Genomic DNA, 20,414 nt, shown 5'->3' with positions numbered 1-20,414 from the left:
CATTCTAGGATCTGGTATTCAATTAAGTTTTCATCGCTCTATCCTTTTCTGTGATATTTTTCTAGCCTTTGCCTTTTAGGACATTGGCTTTTTTCTTCTTCTTTTTTTTATTTTTGTCATTTTAGAGAGAGAGAGGGAGAGGAGAGAGAGAGAAAAGACAGGCACATCAATCCATTTCTCTATGTGCCCTGACAGGATTGAAACAGCAACCTTTGCATATTGGGACGAGCTGTCTGGCCAGGGTGAAGTTGGCATTTTTTTTTTTCCTGTATTTTTCTGAAGCCGGAAATGGGGAGAGACAGTCAGACAGACTCCCACATGCGCCCGACCGGGATCCACCTGGCACGCCCACCAGGGGGCGACGCTCTGCCGCGACCAGAGCCACTCTAGCGCCTGGGGCAGAGGCCAAGGAGCCATCCCCAGCGTCCGGGCCATCTTTGCTCCAGTGGAGCCTCGGCTGCGGGAGGGGAAGAGAGAGACAGAGAGGAAGGAGAGGGGGAGGGGTGGAGAAGCAGATGGGCGCTTCTCCTGTGTGCCCTGGCTGGGAATCGAACCCGGGACTTCTGCACGCCAGGCCGACGCTCTACCACTGAAGCCAACCGGCCAGGGCCAAGTTGGCATTTTTAAGATGATATTCTTATCCCTCCCCCTGCTGTTCTTTTAAATAGAACATTACTTATTTGGAGTTTGTCTGTTTCCTCATGAGTAGTTTCATGTTATGCAGTCATGACTGGAATACTCTGTTCTTCTCAGGGTATCACATTGGCAGGTGTACACTGTCTATCTGTCCTTCATTGGTGATGTTAGTTTTGATCATCCAGTCAAGATGTTGCTCAATTAATCCAGTATATAGTTAAATTTTTCCCTTTTGCAACTAATTAGCTGTTCTTTTTTTTAAATTATTTTTATTTATTTATTCATTTTAGAGGAGAGAGAGAGAGATTGAGAGAGAGAGAGAGAGAGGGAGGGAGAGAGAGAAGGGGGGAGGAGCAGGAAGCTTCAACTCCCATATGTGCCTTGACTGGGCAAGCCCAGGGTTTTGAACCGACAACGTCAGCATTCCAGGTCAACGCTTTATCCACTGCGCCACCACAGGTCAGGCTAATTAGCCGTTCTTTGGGGAGCTACTTTTAAGACTATTTACATATCCTACTCGTCATTCAGCTCCCCTTAGATTTGGCATCCATTGATGGTTCTTGCTTGAAGCAGTCTGTATACTGTGATGGCTACAGAATGGTTTCTTCCAGCTCCCGCACTCCCTGCATGCTTACCACTCAGATTCTACTCAGCAAAAGCCCTCCCTTCTCTGTCTATGTAAGTGTGTACTTAATTGTTTATTACTGATACAGACTCATAGGTTTCTCTTTTCTACAGGCCTAGAATTCATTACTGTCCTTGATTATTTTGGTGCTCAAATTGTCACAGATTGGGCTCAGCAGGAGACTCTTCAAGCTGATTCACAGGTCCTGTGACTAACTCCCCTCATTTTTTGAGTAATTGCTCACTCTTTGGTATAACAGCACATTTCTGGTAGAGCTGCTGTTTCATACGACAGCTTCCGGTACACAGGTTTTCAGTACAGTATGTTGGCTTCTCCTGGGACGGGAAGCACAGCCTGCTGCGGCGGCACAGTGGAGGGCGCTCTGGCGCCAGTAGGACAGGCCGGGCAGCAGGACTAGGGGGTGCGGCTCAGCTCAGGGTGCCACTGGTGCCAACATGGAGGGGATCAGTGTGCTTGGAGAAGCAGAAGAGAGGCGGAAACCAGAAGTGTCGCAGGCAGATAGACGATGATGAGCGAAAGCTCTGAGAAACGGTGGCACAGGATATTCATGCAAAGGATCAGGCATGGCTGTTTGGTTTGGGTACAGAGAGTATAAGAGACATGGTCAGATGTGCATCACAAAAAACATACTCTGACTGTGATGCGGAGGAAGCCAAGAACAGAGTCAGGGACACAGCAGGACACTGATGACAATAATATTCAGTTATGCCCTGAATAACGGCAACTAATGCTTCCTCACTTATGACTGTTTGCCATTTAAATTCTACTGTTATTTCCATTTTACGGATGAAGCATCAGAGGCGTAAGGATTGAGTATCTTTCCTAGAGACTAGTAAATGGCAGAATCAGGGTGTAAACCATGACCCACTTGATTTCACACACAGTTTAGCTGGTTGTACAAGAATAGGAAGTCAGGGATAACACCCTGGTTTCTAGTATTGTTAACTGAGTGGTAACATTGATGGAGAGAAAAGAACATTTGGGTAGGGGTTCTGCTAAGGAGTTTCTTTTTGGATATATTGACTGATATCTTTGAGCATATCCTTATGATGCTGTGTTTTAGGCAGTTGGCTATGTGTCTAGAGTCTTGGAAAGGGTATGATACTTAAGATACCAATTTGGGAGTCATCAGCCTTTCAATGTTTTTGAAAGCTTAGTGTATCCCTGACCAGATAGCTTGGTTGGTTAAGGTGTTGTCTCGATACACAAAGGTTGCAGGTTTGATCCCTGGTCAGGGCACATACAAGAACAGATCGAGCCTGACATGTGGTGGCGCAGTGGATAAAACGTTGACCTGAAATGTTGAGGTTGCCGGTTCGAAACCCCAGGCTTGCCTGGTCAAGGCACATATGGGAGTTGATGCTTCCCACTCCTCCCCTGCCTTCTCCCTTACTCATTCTCTATCTCTGTCTCTGTCTCTCCTCTCTAAAATGAATTTTAAAAAAACAAGAACAGACTGATGTTTCTGTCACTTTCTCTCTAAAATGAATAAATAATTAAAAAAACAAAAATCCTTAGTGTAGTGAGTGTAATCAGTGGGCAAAAACAGGTAGAATTAGGAGCGGCAGTTTAGGGCAAAAACAAGGTAGACATTAATGTGATGAGAGGTGGAAGAAATCAGACTAGTATGATGTCACAGAGGCTGTAAACAGGAAGGAATGATAGTAGTGTTAGATGCTTCAAAGGTCAAGGGGCATAGGGACCAGAAGATATATCATGTGACTTTAGCAGCAGAGATGATGGAGAGAGTATTTCAGAGGAACAGCGAGATGAGCCACAGTGGAACAGACTAAGGAATGAATTGCAGGGACCAGCCTCGCACAAGGTGGCCAGAAGCCCCATCCATGCATGTACACACTGGAGTTATCTCTATTCTTCACCCACGTTTTACTTTTTCCTCGTGTTCCTCAGACCTCCTCCATTTTGATGGTTGGAAGTCATTAAGGCAGTCCCTGACAGCTTTTTTTACCTGTAGTTAGGCAAAGTCATATATATATATATACATAGGGGCTTTGTGACTACCTTCTAGATACAAAGAGTACATAACTCTTGAGAGTCTTGGCTTGAAAGGAAGAAGAGAAATAGCTAGATGCCCAGTAAGTCAGTAGATTGCATACAAGATGAAATTCCATGCATATAATGAAAGTCGAATTAAAGATTCCATGGTATTTATTTTTAAATTATCTACTTAATTATAAACAAGCAAAAGTAATTCAGTATTTTCTTTAAATACTTTTTATTTTAAAAATATTCTCTGTAGTTCTCTGCATTGCTTTAAGTCAGTAATTTTCAACAGGTATGCCACAAAAATCTTTAAAACATGCAGTACCTGACTATATAATCAGGGGCACTGACCTCTTTTCCCTTAGATTGTCACCTTAGATTGTCAAATAAAAAAAGTGATGAGCCACCTGACCAGGCGGTGGCACAGTGGATAGAGTGTCAGACTGGGACGCGGAGGACCCAGGTTTGAAACCCGAGGTTGCCGGCTTGAGCATAGGCTCATCCAGCTTGAGCGTGGAGTCACTAACTTGAGCTGGGATCATAAACATATCCCATGGTCGCTGGCTTGAGCAAGGGTCACTTGCTCTGCTGTAGCCCCCCCAGTCAAGGTACATATGAGAAAGCAATCAATGAACAACTAAGGTGCTGCAACAAAGAACCGATGCTTCTCATTTCTCTCCTTTCCTGTCTCTGTCGTACCTGTCCCTCTGCCTGACTCTGTCTCTGTCCAAAAAAATTTTAAAAAAAGATCCAAAACAACAATAGCTATCCAGTGTGAATGAATCAAATTATACCTTTTCTTTGTCAGATCATCAAAAAAATACTATGTTTTGGTGTGCCACAGAAGTTTAGTAATTAGTTTATGTGTGCCATGAGATGGAAAAGGTGGAATATCGCTGCTTTAAGTAATGGTATGATTTAAAGTTCTGGGGCCTGTTTGCAAGAAATAGAAGATTTAGTGTGGGATGCCTCTCCCTTATGTGTGTGGTGTAGACATGTGTCTTCTAACTGTGGTTTCTAGGAATCCTTTAAAAGATGCAGATGATTACTGCTCATTCTTAAAAATATTTAACTGATTAGCAAGTGAGCACATCAGAATTATTACGAGATTGTATGGTACACACATTAATTTTTCCCCTTTTAAAAATGGTAAATACAGATTAAACAGTAGATCGGTTAATTAAGATTGGTTAATTGACCCTTGATGCTGCTAGTTGCTTTATGACTTCGTTATTACTGCATTAGTTGCCTTATTTACATGGGTGCTTAACTTGACTAGTACCAGTAAGATTGGGGGTCAGTTTCCTGTACTCAGAACTGCACTCCCACATCCTGCCATTTCAGCACCTGTGCTGGCTGCATCAGAACTAATTGAAAGCCTAGCTGGGCAGGTCTGGCTAATGATGGCACAGCTAGCACACTTTCTGAGAACAGAAGATTCTATGGTAATTACCAGGTGTGTGTGTGTGTGTGTGTGTGTGTGTGTGTAGGAGGTTGCGGCTATAGCGGAGATAAATGGTGATGGACAAAGACTTGGCTTGGAGGGGTGAACAGACCGTGTGTGTGTGTCTGTGTGTGTGTGTCTCTCTCTGTGTGTGTGTGTGTAGGAGGCTGCGGCTATAGCGGAGATAAATGGTGTGTGTGTGTGTGTGTGTGTGTGTGTGTGTGTAGGAGGCGGCGGCTATAGCGGAAATAAATGGTGATGGACGAAGACTTGGCTTGGAGGGGTGAACAGACCGATAGATACAATATACAGAATATACAGAGATGTGTTGTAGAATTGGGCACCTGAAACCTGTATAAGTATGTTAACCAGTGTCACCCCAATAAATTCAATTAAAAAAAAAGAAAACAGAGGATTCCACATTTCTACTTTTGTTTGTCCAGTTGTTTCATTTATACATTGAGTTTCCTTCACTCAAACTTTAAATTCAAACATTTTGGCTTCAAATGTAAGGCAGATAGGATAAGCATGCTTTGTAGTGATATTATCAGGTCCATATTTTTGTATTCTTTCAGACATCAAAATAATTACTCTGCTTTAGAGAATTATGTGATAGCCATTGAGAAAACATGAGTGATTATATACAAGTAGGGTTTCTCAAGGCTAGAAAAATATGTTTGCCAAATAATATATAATACTCTGTATTTTTATTCTAGGTGCTCATGCTGCTTTTTTTTTTTTTTTAAGTTTAAATGAAATTGAAGTTTGGGGGAGGAGGTTGGCTTTTTTGTTGTTTGTTTTAGGTTCAATTGGTCAACTTTCCAAATTTAGAATTGGGTCTCCTTATTTTAGGTCTCTCCATTTTAGTCTATTAATATTAGGTTTCTATTTGAATAAAGTGAAATGTGTAATTAAATTGAACTATTCCTCAATTTCTTTTAATAGAAAATGACCGCGGTATTGGAAGCCCATTACTATTGGAAGGCCGGTTAGCATCCATTTCCTAAGAGAAACTTGGCCACCGTCCGCTCTGGCATGGCGCAAAGCAGCCCACAGCTCGATATGCAGGTTCTCCTTGACCTCCGACAACGTTTCCCTGAGATCCCAGAGGCTGTGGTGTCTCGGTGCATGTTACAGGTACACTGTCCTCCGATGAGAGGGACATTGAGCTGTATTTTTCCTTATTACAACTGGCTTTGTGTTGGGGGAACTAGAACTCGGTAAAATTTTCTGGTGTAGGGGGCGGGGGTGACATTTAGAGCAGGTTTTCTCAATTGGGTGTTATTAACATTTTAGGCGGGATAGTCTTTGTCGTGGCGGGCTGCCTGGTGCTGAGCAGCATTCCTGACCTCCACCCACTAGATGCCAATAGAATCCCCACACCTGTGACAGCCAAAAATGTCTGGATGACATTGGCAAATGTCCAGTGGAAAGCAAAATCTCTTCCATTGAGAACCGCTGATTTAAAGAAAACAGTAAATACAGCAAAAAGGAAAACAAATTCTCCTCACATTCCACTTCTTAAGTTGTTTGGGCTGTGTCATCAGTCCCCAAATCTGTAGAATCGAATTTTCAATCTCAAATTTATAACTTCTTTCTGGTTGGTAACGCTTATTAATATGTCTGTCTAATTTTAAGTGTAAGGCCACTCTCTTTACTTTAATCACATTCTTTTGTCATTTCATCTCTGATACACCATGTCTTCCAAGAGGCAACAGAGCAACAAGCCTCACTTCCCTGTCGCCTTTTATGTCATCTTTCACATCTTTCACAGGCTCTCAATGTCTCGGGCGGTAGCATTTCCCTGGCTGGGCGACGTTTGTTAGCAGCCCTTCCGTCCTGCCCGCTGGACTTCCTCACACAAGCAGTTCAGACTCTACCTGCCTGTAGTGTGAGGGAATCAGGTTAGAACTAAGCCTGTGTAAAGTTGAGCTTAGTTACGAATAGAAGCTCACGGAACAGTGCTGGTAACAGAGGTGCTTCCTTTGTTTGCAAGCGCTCCTACTAGGTCCAGACCTCTGCGCGTATGACTTCAGTACACTGGCACATTCCCAGTCTGAATTTCTGCGCTGGAGCCTCTCGGGTGGGTCTCCGATGGGGTAGAGGCCTTCCCACTGGAGTGAAACCAATGAGGCTCTCCACTAAACCACTTGCTTCCGGGCAGTCTCTCCTAGGGCCCCACCTAGCTCTGGTCTTTTTCTCTTTGAATTTTATTTCATTTAGTCCTGTATTACCTGTATTTTTTCTCTTTTTTTAATTGCTTGATTTTAGAGAGAGAGAGGTAGAGGAAAGGGGGGAAGCATTCATTTGTTGTTCTACTTAAGCGTGCAGTCATTGGTTGCTTTCCCTAAGCATGCTGACCAGGGATGGAGCCCGCAACCGTGGTGTTTTAGGACACCAACCCACTGAGCTACCCGGTCAGGGCTTGGTGGCTTCATCTCACTTACTGAACTGAATCAGTGTACTGTAAATTCAACTCTGATAACTTACTCATTGTCTTTATTTAGTCTTTTATTTTTTTGTGCCTTTAGTATTACTAGAGTTAATTGGTATGGAACTTACCACCTACTGGGTCTGGAAAGTTTCTCTGTTTACATTAAAATATAAGTAATTAAATATATATATATGAGACTCAGTAGTTTGCATTTAATACATAAGTCTTACAGCCTGTTTCTGAGCTCTCATCCCGCAATTTAGGATGACTTCTTAAGAGTATGTTTTTTTTGCATCGGTCCTTTGCAGAGTGTTCATATGTCTTCATAAAAATTCTGACCTTGGCCCTGGCCGGTTGGCTCAGCAGTAGAGCATCGGCCTGGCGGGTGGGGGACCCGGGTTCGATTCCCGGCCAGGGCACATAGGAGAAGTGCCCACTTGCTTCTCCACCCCCCCCTCCTTCCTCTCTCTCTCTCTCTTCCCCTCCCGCAGCCAAGGCTCCATTGGAGCAAAGATGGCCCGGGCGCTGGGGATGGCTCCTTGGCCTCTGCCCCAGGCGCTAGAGTGGCTCTGGTCACAGCAGAGCGACGCCCCGGAGGGGCAGAGCATCGCCCCCTGGTGGGCAGAGCTTTGCCCCTGGTGGGCGTGCCAGGTGGATCCCGGTCGGGCGCATGCGGGAGTCTGTCTGTCTCTCCCCATTTCCAGCTTCAGAAAAATACAAAAAAAAAAAAAAATCTGACCTATCACTGGCAGTGGCACAGTGGATAGAGTGTTGGTCTGGGACGCCGAGGACCCAGGTTCTGAACCCTGAGGTTGCCGGCTTGAGCGTTGAGCTTATCCGGCTTGAGGGTAGGCTCACCAGCTTGAGCACATGGTCACCAACTTGAGTGTGGGATCATAAACATGACCCATGGTCACTGACTTGAACCCCTAAGTTGCTGGCTTGAAGCCCAAGGTCATTGGCTTGTGCCCAGTGGTTGCTGGCTTGAAGCTCAAGGTCGCTGGCTTGAGCAAGGGGGTCCCTAGCTCTGCTGTAGCCCCCCCCCCCACATCAAGGCACATATGAGAAAGCAATCAGTGAACAAAACTAAGGTGCTGCCACTCTGAGTTGATGCTTCTCATCTCTCTTCCTTCCTGTCTCTCTCTCTTGCTTAAAAAAAAAAGTCTGACCTCTTTACCTAACTAAACAATTTATTTCTTTGTTCATGTATACTGTTTAAAGTTCCTTATCTATTTTTCTCTTTTTATATCATTTAACAGGTCAGATATGACATTTGAATCTATTCTGGTGGTATTTTTTTTAAATATTTCTTTAAAGATAATACTTAAGTATCTTGTATTTGTGGTTTTAATTTTTTTCATAGGAAACTGTATTCAACTTGTCGCTGTAGACATGCATTTGAAATAGGCTGACAAATCTAACTTTGTATTATTTTGAATCTGGATCCTTTTTACAAAGTACTAATTAGGCTACCAGATTCAATGTAGAAAATATGAAATTTCAGGATCATTAATAAAAATAACAAATAGTAAATTTAGGTTTCAAATAAAACTCTGTAGTTCGTGTTGTCCCCTTAATTCATTGGCTTAAAAAAACCTTTTTAAATATATTTTCCCTTTAGATATGTCAGTGACATTTTCTAATTGTCAATTTGATTCCTTTGGTTCCATATTTGTTTAATATCTAGCTTTTCTTCCTTGATCAGCATGATTTCCCAGAAGGTTAAAAAAAATCTAGACTTAGAGTTATGATTATTTTCTTATATTTCAACATTGTTTTCCTTTTTTAAAAAAGATTTTATTTATTCATTTTTAGAGAGGGGAGAAAAAGAAAGTAGGAGAGAGAAGTGGGGGAGGAGCAGGAAGCATCAACTCCCATATGTGCCCTGACCAGGCAAGCCCAGGGGTTTTTTGAACGGGCGACCTCAGCATTCCAGGTTGACGCTTAAACCATGGCGCCACCACAGGTCAGGCTTACATTGTTTTTCTGTGGCTCAGAAAGTATTTTCAAACATATTTGAATTTGAGGCCTGACCAGTTAAATAGTTAAGTGCTTGTTTTCAAGCCATGCAACTTTCCTGGCATTTCTTTCCTTATCAATAAATGAGCTCTCCCAGCTCTAAAATCGCAGCTGTGTCCATCCTGTCTGAGGTCTAACCTTATTGGGTTCTCGGTAGAAGTAGGTTTCCTTTCATTTTTATATAAAGTGTATTTTTCCTTAAATATATGGTAATAGGTATATATGTGCATATTTGTATATATTTATGAACTACAGAACAGGTGATGATAATGAGAAACATCAATAGACATAGATTATTTCAAAGGTAATGAATAATAGTGTTGTTTTAGGCTAATAAAAGAGTTTTGAGTTTTGTATTTTAATGAAAAACTGCCTTATATCTTAAATTTTAAAAAAAGATGGAACCTGTTAATTTTATTACTGACGATTGGAACATCTAAAATGTTTGTTTGATAATTTTCATCGTTGTATGTGTGTGTATAACTCAAAGAATTCAAGTCCTTAGGTGATTTTGAACATTTATGCCTGGCCTGTGGGGGCGCAGTAGATAGTGTCAACCTGGAACGCTGAGGTCATCAATTCAAAACCCTGGGCTTGCCTGGTCAGGGCACATATGGGAGTTGATGCTTCCTGCTCCTTCCCCTTCTCTCTCTCTCCTTTTTCTCTCTCTCCTCTCTAATCTCTAAAATGAATAAATAAAATCTTAAAAAGTTTACCAAACCTTTCATTGGGTAAAAACTCAAGACTGGGTGTGTGAAGAATTTCATTAAGTCAGCCAAGACTTGGTTTTGTATTAAATTACCATAACTTTGGAAAAGTCATGGAGCCATAGTTCAAAAAATGGACTTTTAAAAATTTATTTGTTTACTTAATCTTTCATAATGATACAGAGAGTTGAAGTTATATAGTGATAATTTTGTTTAAAAGTGAAGTCTGCTTTAGAATTTTTATTGTTTTGACTCTAGGAACTCTATTATATATATATTTTTCCCTTTTGTGGTTTCAGTGTCTTTAGAAAAGCATGGTTATTTTTATGTTTATCAGTTTAAATATTAATGATGGCTCTTACTTATACTTGTATATTTCAGCAATTGTGGTGAATCCAAGATTAGCCCAACATTTTAATTTGTTGAGATGCAACAAGTATAAAATGAGTCCTGGATTTGGAGTCAGAAAAGTTGGGCTTGAGTCACAGTGCTCATTAGTAGGTACTTTATGTTTCTGTTAGCAGTAGCAGTAGCGGTAGTACTAGTCATGTGAGCTTAACGTCTGTAAAATAATGTGAATCGTTGGAGATCTCCTTTTCAGGATAGATGACCACGAAGCTTTTTGTGCTTAAAATACTGTTCTCTGCTTATTCTATGACAGTCCTATTTGCATAATTCTCTGGCAAAGCTTGACTTCTACTCTTCAGATTTGTTCATTTTGCCAATGTTACTTTTACCATTTTTCTCGCCTAGAATAACAACAATCTTGAAGCCTGCTGCCGAGCCCTTTCTCAGGAGAGTAGCAAGTATTTATATATGGAATACCATAGTCCAGATGACAACAGGATGAATAGAAATCGCCTCTTGCACATTAACTTGGGTGTCCCTTCTCCTAGTAGCTACCATCCAGGAGATGGAGTGCAACTGAATGGTGGTCGAACACTGGTACACAGCTCAAGTGATGGACATATTGACCCCCAGCTTGCGGTGGGGAAACAGCTGATATGTTTAGTGCAGGAACCACACTCGGCTCCAGCTGTTGTGGCTGCTCCTCCCAACTACAATCCCTTTTTTATGAATGAACAGAACAGAAGTGCAGCTACTCCTCCTTCACATTCACCTCAGCAGCCGTCCTCCATGCAAGCAGGAATGAGTCCATCTGCTCTGCAGGGCCCCTCGCCGCCGCCGCCTCCGTCATACATGCATATACCTCGGTACAGTACAAACCCGATCACTGTTACAGTATCCCAAAACCTCCCTTCTGGACAGACTGTACCAAGAGCTCTCCAAATTCTTCCACAAATTCCAAGCAATCTTTATGGGTCTCCTGGTTCTATTTATATTAGACAGACATCTCAGAGCTCACCAGGAAGACAGACTCCTCAGAGTACACCATGGCCGCCCTCCCCACAGGGCCCTGTGTCTCATTATAGCCAGCGTCCTTTGCCTGTGTATTCGCACCAACAGAACTACCCCCCTTCCCAGTACTCCCCCAAACAGCAGCAGATCGCGCAGCCTGCCTACCACTCGCCGCCGCCCTCTCAGTGCCCCTCCCCCTTCAGCTCTCCACAGCATCAGGTGCAGCCTCCCCAGCTGGGCCACCCGAGTGGCCACGTCTTCATGCCACCTAGTCCCTCAACTACTCCGCCCCACCTGTATCAACCAGGACCTCCTAGCTATCACAAACAGGGAAACCACTCAGTAGCTTATCTCCCATACGCAACATCTAGCTTGCCTAAAGGATCCATGAAGAAGATAGAAATTACAGTTGAACCCTCTCAGCGGAGTCCTTCCCCCATCAGTAACCAGCCGTCTCCACGGAACCAGCACTCACTGTACACAGCCACCACTCCACCTGCCAGTTCTCCTTCAAGAGGGATCGCCACTCAACCCAAACCTCCATTTAGTGGTAACCCGGTGTATATTACATACACTCAGCCCACTGGGCCTTCGTGCGCTCCGTCACCATCTCCTCGGGTGATGCCAAACCCAACTACCGTTTTTAAAATCACCGTAGGCCGAGCAACGACTGAAAATCTTTTAAATTTAGTGGACCAAGAAGAACGTTCTGCTGCCCCAGAACCTATTCAGCCCATTTCAGTGATACCAGGCTCTGGGGGCGAAAAGGGAAGCCATAAATATCACAGGAGTTCTAGTTCGGGGTCAGATGACTATGCCTATACACAAGGTAATCTTAACGCTTCTATGAAACTTAATCTGTGTGGTGGGGTGGCAATCTCCCGTTCCAAAGTGAAACAACTGATATTAGCTATTTAGTTTTAACTAAATGTTTAGGAGTAGTATTTATTAAATATTGGGCAGAAGCATTGCTATTAAGAATAGGGTTAGTGCTTGAGAATCATCTATAGACTTTTTTTTTTACTTTATTGATTTTAGAGAGAGGAAGGGAGGGAGAGAAAGAGAGAGAGACAGAAACATCAAGATCTGTTTCTGTATGTGCCCTGAGTGGAGGTCAGACTGGTAACTTACCCATATCGGGAAGACACTAACCAACCGAGCTATCCAGCCAGGGCCAGGCCGCCTTTAGGCCATGAAAATGGACGCATGGAATACTGACCTAATAAGACATTTTTTAAAGAAGAACAGTCATTGGGAGAAAAATACAGATAAATGAAATAGATACTTTCAAAAATACAAATTACAGAGTGGGGAAAAGATTCATAGAGGGTAGGTGAAAGAATTTGAATCTTGATGGCTTGAAGGGTGCGATATTTGTGAGTAGTGTATATTTATAAGAAGTTGGATTGGTAGTGAAGAACATTGTTAGATTAGTTAAAAATGGACCTAACTAAATGTAAAGGAAAATTTTTAAAGAGTCTATTTGGCCTGACGTGGTGGCACAGTGGATAAAGAATCAACCTGGAATGCTGAGGTCATAGGTTCAAAACCCTTGGGCTTGCCTGATCAAGGCACATGTAAGAAGCAACTACTATGAGTTAATGCTCCCCCCCATACAATAAATAAAATCTTTAATTAAAAAGTCTATTGAGAGCCTGACCAGGCAGTGGTGCAGTGGATAGAGCGTTGGACTGGGATGCGGAAGGATCCAGGTTCGAGACTCCCAAGGTTCGCCAGCTTGAGCGCGGGCTCATCTGGTTTGAGCAAAAAGCTCACCGGCTTGGACTCAAGGCCGCTGGCTCCAGCAAGGGGTTACTCGGTCTGCTGAAGGCCCACAGTCAAGGCACATATGAGAAAACAATCAATGAACAACTAAGAAGGCGCAACGAGAAACTAATGATTGATGCTTCTCATCTCTCTCCCCGTTCCTGTCTGTCTGTCCCTGTCTGTCTCTGCCTCTGTAAAAAAACAAACAAAAACAAACAAACAAAAAAAGTCTATTGAGATTGTTTCAAGAGATCTGAGAATTTGGTGTTCTTTTAGTGTATAAGAGGGAAGTAATTGATTGTAATTCATTATGCCTGGTATTAAGCCTGTTTAAAACAGGTATGGAGTTAAGGAGAATCTTAGGGAAAGTAAGGATGACAGAACAAGAGGATGTATAAATGATGTCATTTTGGCAACACTTACAAACTAAAGCAGAAATAAAGGAGTCTAGCATTAGAAAGACAAGAAAACTGAGACTCATGGACATAGATAAAAGTGAAGTGGTTACAAGGGGAGCGGGGGAGTAAAGAGGGACAGATAAATACACGGCGACGGGAAATGATTGGACTTTGGGAGATGGGCACACAGCACAATCCACAGTTCAAACGCTATAGAGATGTTCACCTGAAACCTATGTACTCTTTTTTCTTTCTTTTTTGTTTTTTTATTTGTGACAGAGACACAGATAGGGAAAGACAGGCAGGGAGAGAAATGAGAAGCATCAATTCTTCTTTGAAGCATCTTCATTGTTCATTGATTGCTTTCTCATATGTGCCTTGACCAGGGGGCTCCAGCAGAGCGAGTGACCCCTTGCTTAAGCCAGCGACCTTGGGGTCATGTCTATGATCCCACACTCAAGCCAGCAACCCCGTGCTCAAGCTGGTGAACCAGCACTCAAGCCAGCGACCTTGGGGTTTCAAACCTGGGTCCTCTGCGTCCCAGTCTGACGCTCTATCCACTGTGCCACCGCCTGGTCAGGCGAAACCTATGTACTCTTATTGATCAATGTCACCCTGTTAAATTTAATTTCTAAATAAAAGAAAGACAGACATGAAAGTAAATGCCAACTCAAGTTGTATGACAGGGTTCCTTACAAACATTTTATACATTAGCAATGTATGTAGACATTTCCCAGTCACTTGTTCAGTGTTATTCTCTGCAATGACTTTATCTGTAATGCTATAGCCTTGCTGTTACATCAGCGAGCAAGGATGGAGAGGTTAGCAAAGCAGTTGAAACATGAGAAAGAGGAGCTAGAGCGACTGAAGGCTGAAGTTAACAGTATGGAGCATGACCTGATGCAGAGACGGCTCAGAAGGGTCAGCTGCACCACTCCGATTCCAACGGTAAGTGATCTCTTGGGAAGTGTTGGATGGTAAGGTGGGGCTGTTCTGTTTTGGGTAGAGGTTTTTGTTTTTAAACAATGGATGAAGGACTTTCGACTTCAGTAGTTCTTGTCGAAATAATAAGATGTTTTATTTTTTTCACATGTGTGAATTTCATAGGCTCATCAGCATTTTCAAATACTGACAATTATAATCAATGTATAGACCTCATTTACACTAAAGTGCTTTCTGTCAAAATAGAAATGAAAAGTTTGCCCTTACCAAATATTTTATAAATTATTCTCATGTATTCTTCTAAGCATAGTATAAATTTTTTCAAACAAACAGTCCTAACAGGAACTGCTCTATTGAAAAGCTTTGGATAATATATTTTTAACATGTTAATTAATATTTTCTCAAGATCTTAAGCAATTCTGAAAATTTTAAAACAGTCTTTAAAATCTTGTCACATCACCAACTTTCTCTGATCCAACCACCAATCATTTCACCTTTTTTTTTTTTTTGTATTTTTCCGAAGTTGGAAACGGGGAGGCAGTCAGACAGATCATTTCACCTTTTAACATTCATTCAGTCAGTCAACAGCATATTTTGCAGTTTGTGAATGTGGTCCTAATGCTAGGTGCTTGGTGCATACCTGTTAATGGGAGAAATAGGCCCATCAACAGATAACATGGGTAAACACTCTGTATGCTCATGGTTAGTGATAAGAACAGATAGGTCAGCTAGTTTCTGTATATACTTAATGCTCTTGCATGTGCAAATTCTGTCTGTCCTTCAGGGCTCAACTCAGTCTCTACCTTTTCCAGAGTCATTCCTCATTCTCTTCCCTTCTGTAAAACTAAGGGTAATCTCAAAGTTTACTAGTTTAGAGAAGTGGCCACATACGTCAGCCCTCTTGCAGACAGCATGTCTGCTCCTTTGGCCCCATAGAAAAATTTTAACTGAAGTTCATGGATTCAAAGGAGATCTGTGAATCCCTGAAATTATATGCAGTTTCATGTGTGTATTTATATGGGAAGCAGATCTGTAGCTTTCATCTGATTTTCATCAGGTTATTATTAGATAGAAGGGAAAAGGGTGCGGAACCACTGCCCTAGACAGTGGAATATTGCCATACAGGTAAGAGAGGCAAGGGGAGAGCATTTTAGAAGGGAGGAGCACAGAGGGTAACGGAGACTTCAAGTCAAGACAGAGACTTTCAGGATGCAGCGATTCCGGTTCCCTCGCGTGAGCTGAGATTTCTGATGTCCTAACAGGTTAATATGCATAGGTGGAATGAGGCTTAGACCTTGAACACTAGGTCGAGGTGTTTGACCTTTATTCTGCTGGTCATGGGGAACCAGTGGATATTTTTGAAAAGACTGTTGAGAAACAGGCATACTTAGTAATTTAGTGAAATTTTTTCTAATACTGAAAATGTTCCAGAGATATCTTTAAAAGGTGATGTTTCTGCCTCATTTTCGCTCACTTGAATCCTTTCATGAGAGGAGATACTGAAGAATTAACTCACATGGGAAACCACCTAGGGCAGTGGTCCCCAACCTTTTTTGGGCCACGGACCGGTTTAATGTCAGAAAATATATTTTTTAATTTTTATTTAATTTATTCATTTTAGAAAGGAGAGAGAGAGAGGAGAGAGACAGAGAGAGAAGGGGGGGAGGAGCAGGAAGCATCAACTCCCATATGTGCCTTGATCAGGCAAGCCCAGGGTTTCGAACCGGCAACCTCAGCATTTCCAGGTCGACGCTTTATCCACTGCGCCACCACAGGTCAGGCAATGTCAGAAAATATTTTCACCGACCAGCCTTTAGGGTGGGACGGATAAATGCACAAAATAAAATTATGCAACTGGCGTAAAAGCTGTGGTATTTTTAAATATAATTGTCGAACTTATGAGACAAGCGTCAAGAGTGAGTCTTAGATGGATGTATCTATCTCCTCGGACTGGTACCAAATGGCTCACGGACCGGTACCAGCCCGGGGATTGGGAACTACTGACCTAGGGTGACTGGCCACTTTGGAGTCCTTTAGGTACTTGTAGGGCGTGAACAAATTTTCTTAGCATAGCATAGAAGTTATTTCCTCTAACCATCTAAGCTTTGATTAACAATTTTTTTTTTTTTTTTTAACAGAGAGAGAGTCAGAGGGATAGATAGGGACAGACAGACGCGAACGGAGAGAGGAGAAGCATCAATCATCAGTTTTTCGTTGCGACACCTTAGTTGTTCATTGATTGCTTTCTCATATGTGCCTTGACCGTGGGCCTTCAGCAGACCGAGTAACCCCTTGCTCAAGCCAGCGACCTTGGGTCCAAGCTGGTGAGCTTTGCTCAAACTAGATGAGCCCATGCTCAAGCTGGCAACCTCAGGGTCTCGAACCTGGGTCCTCCGCATCCCAGTCCGACGCTCTATCCACTGCACCACTGCCTGGTCAGGCAACAACTTCTTGCTGTTTGATAATCCCTAGTAAATAAAGCCCTATTGGTTTTTTGTTGTTAGAAGTAGAGAGCTGTAATGTAGCATAGGTTAGTTAGTGCTTCAAAAACCCCAGATTTTTAGATGAGAGGTTTTAAAGAAGTGCCCATCTGATTGGATGTTTGTTAGAATTAAATAAGCTAACACATCAAACAATTTATATAATGTATAACAAATAGTACATATTCTTCCTAAAATAAAGGCTGGTTGCAAAATACTTGAAAAATCTGCTTGAGGAACATACCCAAACTGAAGCATTTTGTAAAAATGATTTCTTTTTTTACTTTAGGAACATGCATAACACAAGGGAAGATTCCGTGCAGGAAATTAATCAGGAAACAAAGGACTAGTGTAGGATTACACAGTAAAGAATTGACTTGTTTGCTATTAAACACGTATTGCTACCTTCACGTTTTCAAACAACTTTGTTTTCTCATTAAGCAGTGTGTAAAACATTGGTGAGAAGTGTGCCTCATGAGACTAGCGTGCACATTTGTGACCAGCTCTGTGTACAAGTGCAGAAACTTAGAGGAACTAACGGGGGCAGAAGTGCAGGATGCACGACCACCACGTTCTTCTCAATCTGCTCTTTGCAAAGCATTGTATTAAATGCCGCGCGGTAGATATTGTAGCCTAAGGAGATCTGTATGTAAGAAGATAACACGTATCTGTCTATGAACCTGTATGTATCTGAGAGTGTGTGAGAGAGAAAATGTAAGGCGAGAAATCAGGATAAATCAGACGTACTGACCAGCTGAATGCTTGTAATAGTAAATGCCTTTGGAATTCGGAGAAAGAAACTTGTTCGTTTTTTGCCGGTAGTATCCAAGATGAGACAATTTCATGGAGGAGGAGGAAATTTAAGTTACATTTTGAAGGATACATAAGATTTTAATGGGCAAAGAGCTGCCAATCAACCCCTCCCCCAAGTTTTTCCTCCCATTCATCTTCTTGACTAATTGGGTTTTTGGACCAATCTAAAACTTTGAGTCCCAGATGCATAATTGGGGCCAAGCCACCAAAGAACATTGGAGGTCTTCGATCTCGGTCTCTGGGAGACAGCTTCTTAAAGTGCTGAAACTGTTGACTCAGAGGAGTTCTCACTTGGTATTTGTCAGCTTTTGAAGAAAGTTTAGAATTTTTCACTTGAAATGTCAGATATAAACATCTTGTTTTACTAACAACTGTGAATTGCTCACAGCTAATCTTGAAACCCCTTCTCCATGAAAAAATGTACTCTTTGACAAATGGTAGTGACTTTAGAGACAGCTTTCCCCCCCTCAGTCAGCTTTGAAAAAGGACATAGGAATCTTATAGATAAACTGAGTTCAGTGAGTCCCAGTGGTCTTTGGAAATGAGCCTGTTGACAAGAGCTTTTTTGTTGTTGTTAAAAGCAAACGGGCGTAACCTCTTGACTATACAGCTTCACTATTCAGGAACACTGGCTAAAACATCCCATCACCCCAGTATATAGGAAGGATCAGCTCCTTCAGGCACTTGACTTTCCTGATACAATTCTATAAAGAAAATAGATTCTTTCATGTCTTCTAGAAAGACAGCAACACTCTTTGAAGTCCTTGAACAAGTGCTTTATCTTTAATATAAATGTTCAGGTATGTTTTAAACTCAATGTTTTAAACTCTTAATGTCGTCTGGTTATTAGACAAGGTATAAGCACTTGACATGTTAATGTCACATAGTTTATCCATAGAAATGAGAGAAGAAAAGCAATCTTTAATATTTCTAAATGATTTTTATGTTCCCTTGGCATTTTAAAGGATTGTAGCTCTTATTATATTTTGCCTGTTATAGCACTTATTTTAAACTTTGGATAACTTCTAATTTGGTGGGCATTCCCAGTAATTCTAGCAATATCTCCTAACAGCATAAGATCTGTTATGCTGCATTATTATAAATTATTATCTTGCATTATTATAAATTAAAATGACCTTTTTTTTGCTCATTTTTCTTCACTTTTATAATAATGTGTTTAGCAAAATACATGTTTTTAACAGAATGGGATTTGATTTTATTTTGTCTTCCTATCATAGCAGATTTTTTTCCTTTTACTTTATAGAAATCACATTGAAACCATCCTGGACAAGACTAAAAATCATGGATGTTGCTTATTTAAAAGGTTCATACTTAGAGTTTCCCTTACCATAAAAGTATAGAAATAAAATATTCTCAGTGCTCTGTGATTTAAAATGGTAGCATTCTGTATGATAGAACAGTCTAGTATTGTAGCACGCCACATTATATCAGATTTTGTTTATATGTGGCCATATTGATTGATGTCCCCATTTTACCTGACGATTCCTTGAAAAATATAACACACAGGACGTCTTAAATATGCCCTCTTACAAACTAAGGCCATATTCTTGGTAATAACCAATCAGAACGATTAACATGAATAGCAGTTCTTAAATGTTGGGCTTGATAATGACTTTCCCACAATTGCTATTTTGGGTCCTTTCTTACTAGCCTGAGGAAATGACAAGATTGAGAAGCATGAACAGACAACTCCAGATAAATGTTGACTGTACACTGAAAGAAGTTGACCTCCTTCAATCTAGAGGTATAGACTTGATTATTTGGTAAACCCTAAGTAATAGTGTGGTGTTTTAAACTGCTTAAATAGCAATCATTTTGGTTTTATAGAGTTAAGAGTTAGTTTTTATCTATTATCAGTTACAATCCTAGCAAAGAGATCCCAGCACCCCATGGTCATAGATTGGATTGCAGGAATCCAACAATTGTTTGACTTTGGTAATTTCACCATCAAGACTGTTCTGTGTTGTTATTCTGTATTTTTCCTTTTAGTTATTTACTGTATTTTATAAGTTGATGGATTTTCATTCTAAAACTTAGTAGGTTTCTATTATATGAATCATCTAAGATATTTGTAAAAATAGGGATCCCAAATCAGAATATCAGATTTCTCGGTTTTAAAGTAAATTCCATATGCCATTTTTTTATAAGCTGTTACATGAAAACATCTCACCATATCTCAAGTACTCGGGTTTTTTTCCTAGCTTTCTTATGGAAGACATACCACAGTAGAAGCTCTCTTAACCGACTTGCATGTACCCAGCTCCCCAGGGTGGAGGCGGGCTCTTCCCTGCCTCTGTAAACACCGACTGAGCCACAGCTGCTGCCCCGCCCTGACGGCAGACTGCGCGCTGGCCTGTCCGTGTGCTGTTGTCGGCCCATCAGTGGAATTGTCTGCTTACCAACAGTCAGTTGTTTCTATTCCTAAACCTGTTTATGCCAGCTACTACACTGACGGGAAGGAAGGAGAAGCAGCTTTTTCTATAAAAACCATAGGCAAATCAGATAGGGACTGTGAATTCAATATGGGTGAAAGCAACTCTAAAAGGATTAAGGGGGAAATTTAAAATCTTAAGAGGATTCTGCCCTCAAATGTTCTTATAGTACTTTCTTACTCCATTCTAAAGAGATAAAAACAAATTATAGTTCAGGGTTCAGCAAACTAGCCTGCTGCCTGTTCTTTAAAATGAAGTTGGAATGGGACATAGCCACACCCATTTTTTTACATACTGCCTTGGACTGCTTTT

General features: G+C 41.5%; 1 protein-coding gene across 9 annotated transcripts in view; it reads left to right on the top strand.

Moving 5' to 3' along the window:
- TAB3 (TGF-beta activated kinase 1 (MAP3K7) binding protein 3) overlaps positions 1–20,414 on the top strand; it is a 65,971-nt gene that overhangs the window by 30,138 nt on the left and 15,419 nt on the right. For 7 of the 9 annotated variants that reach the window (XM_066356072.1, XM_066356073.1, XM_066356075.1 and 4 more), the window contains 4 exons: positions 5,676–5,867; positions 10,644–12,078; positions 14,202–14,362; positions 19,321–19,414. In XM_066356072.1, coding sequence (XP_066212169.1) covers positions 5,766–5,867; positions 10,644–12,078; positions 14,202–14,362; positions 19,321–19,414 — 1,792 coding nt within the window. In that variant the 5' untranslated portion in view covers positions 5,676–5,765. Of the gene's footprint in view, positions 1–5,675; positions 5,868–10,271; positions 10,392–10,643; positions 12,079–14,201; positions 14,363–19,320; positions 19,415–20,414 lie in introns of those variants that run through there. The other 2 variants (XM_066356076.1, XM_066356077.1) reach the window with 2 other exon arrangements.

Source organism: Saccopteryx leptura, chromosome X (assembly GCF_036850995.1).
Source record: "Saccopteryx leptura isolate mSacLep1 chromosome X, mSacLep1_pri_phased_curated, whole genome shotgun sequence".
Lineage (NCBI taxonomy): Eukaryota > Metazoa > Chordata > Mammalia > Chiroptera > Emballonuridae > Saccopteryx > Saccopteryx leptura.
The sequence above is the reverse complement of the archived record's forward strand: the minus strand, read 5'-3'. Positions and strand labels throughout refer to the sequence as shown.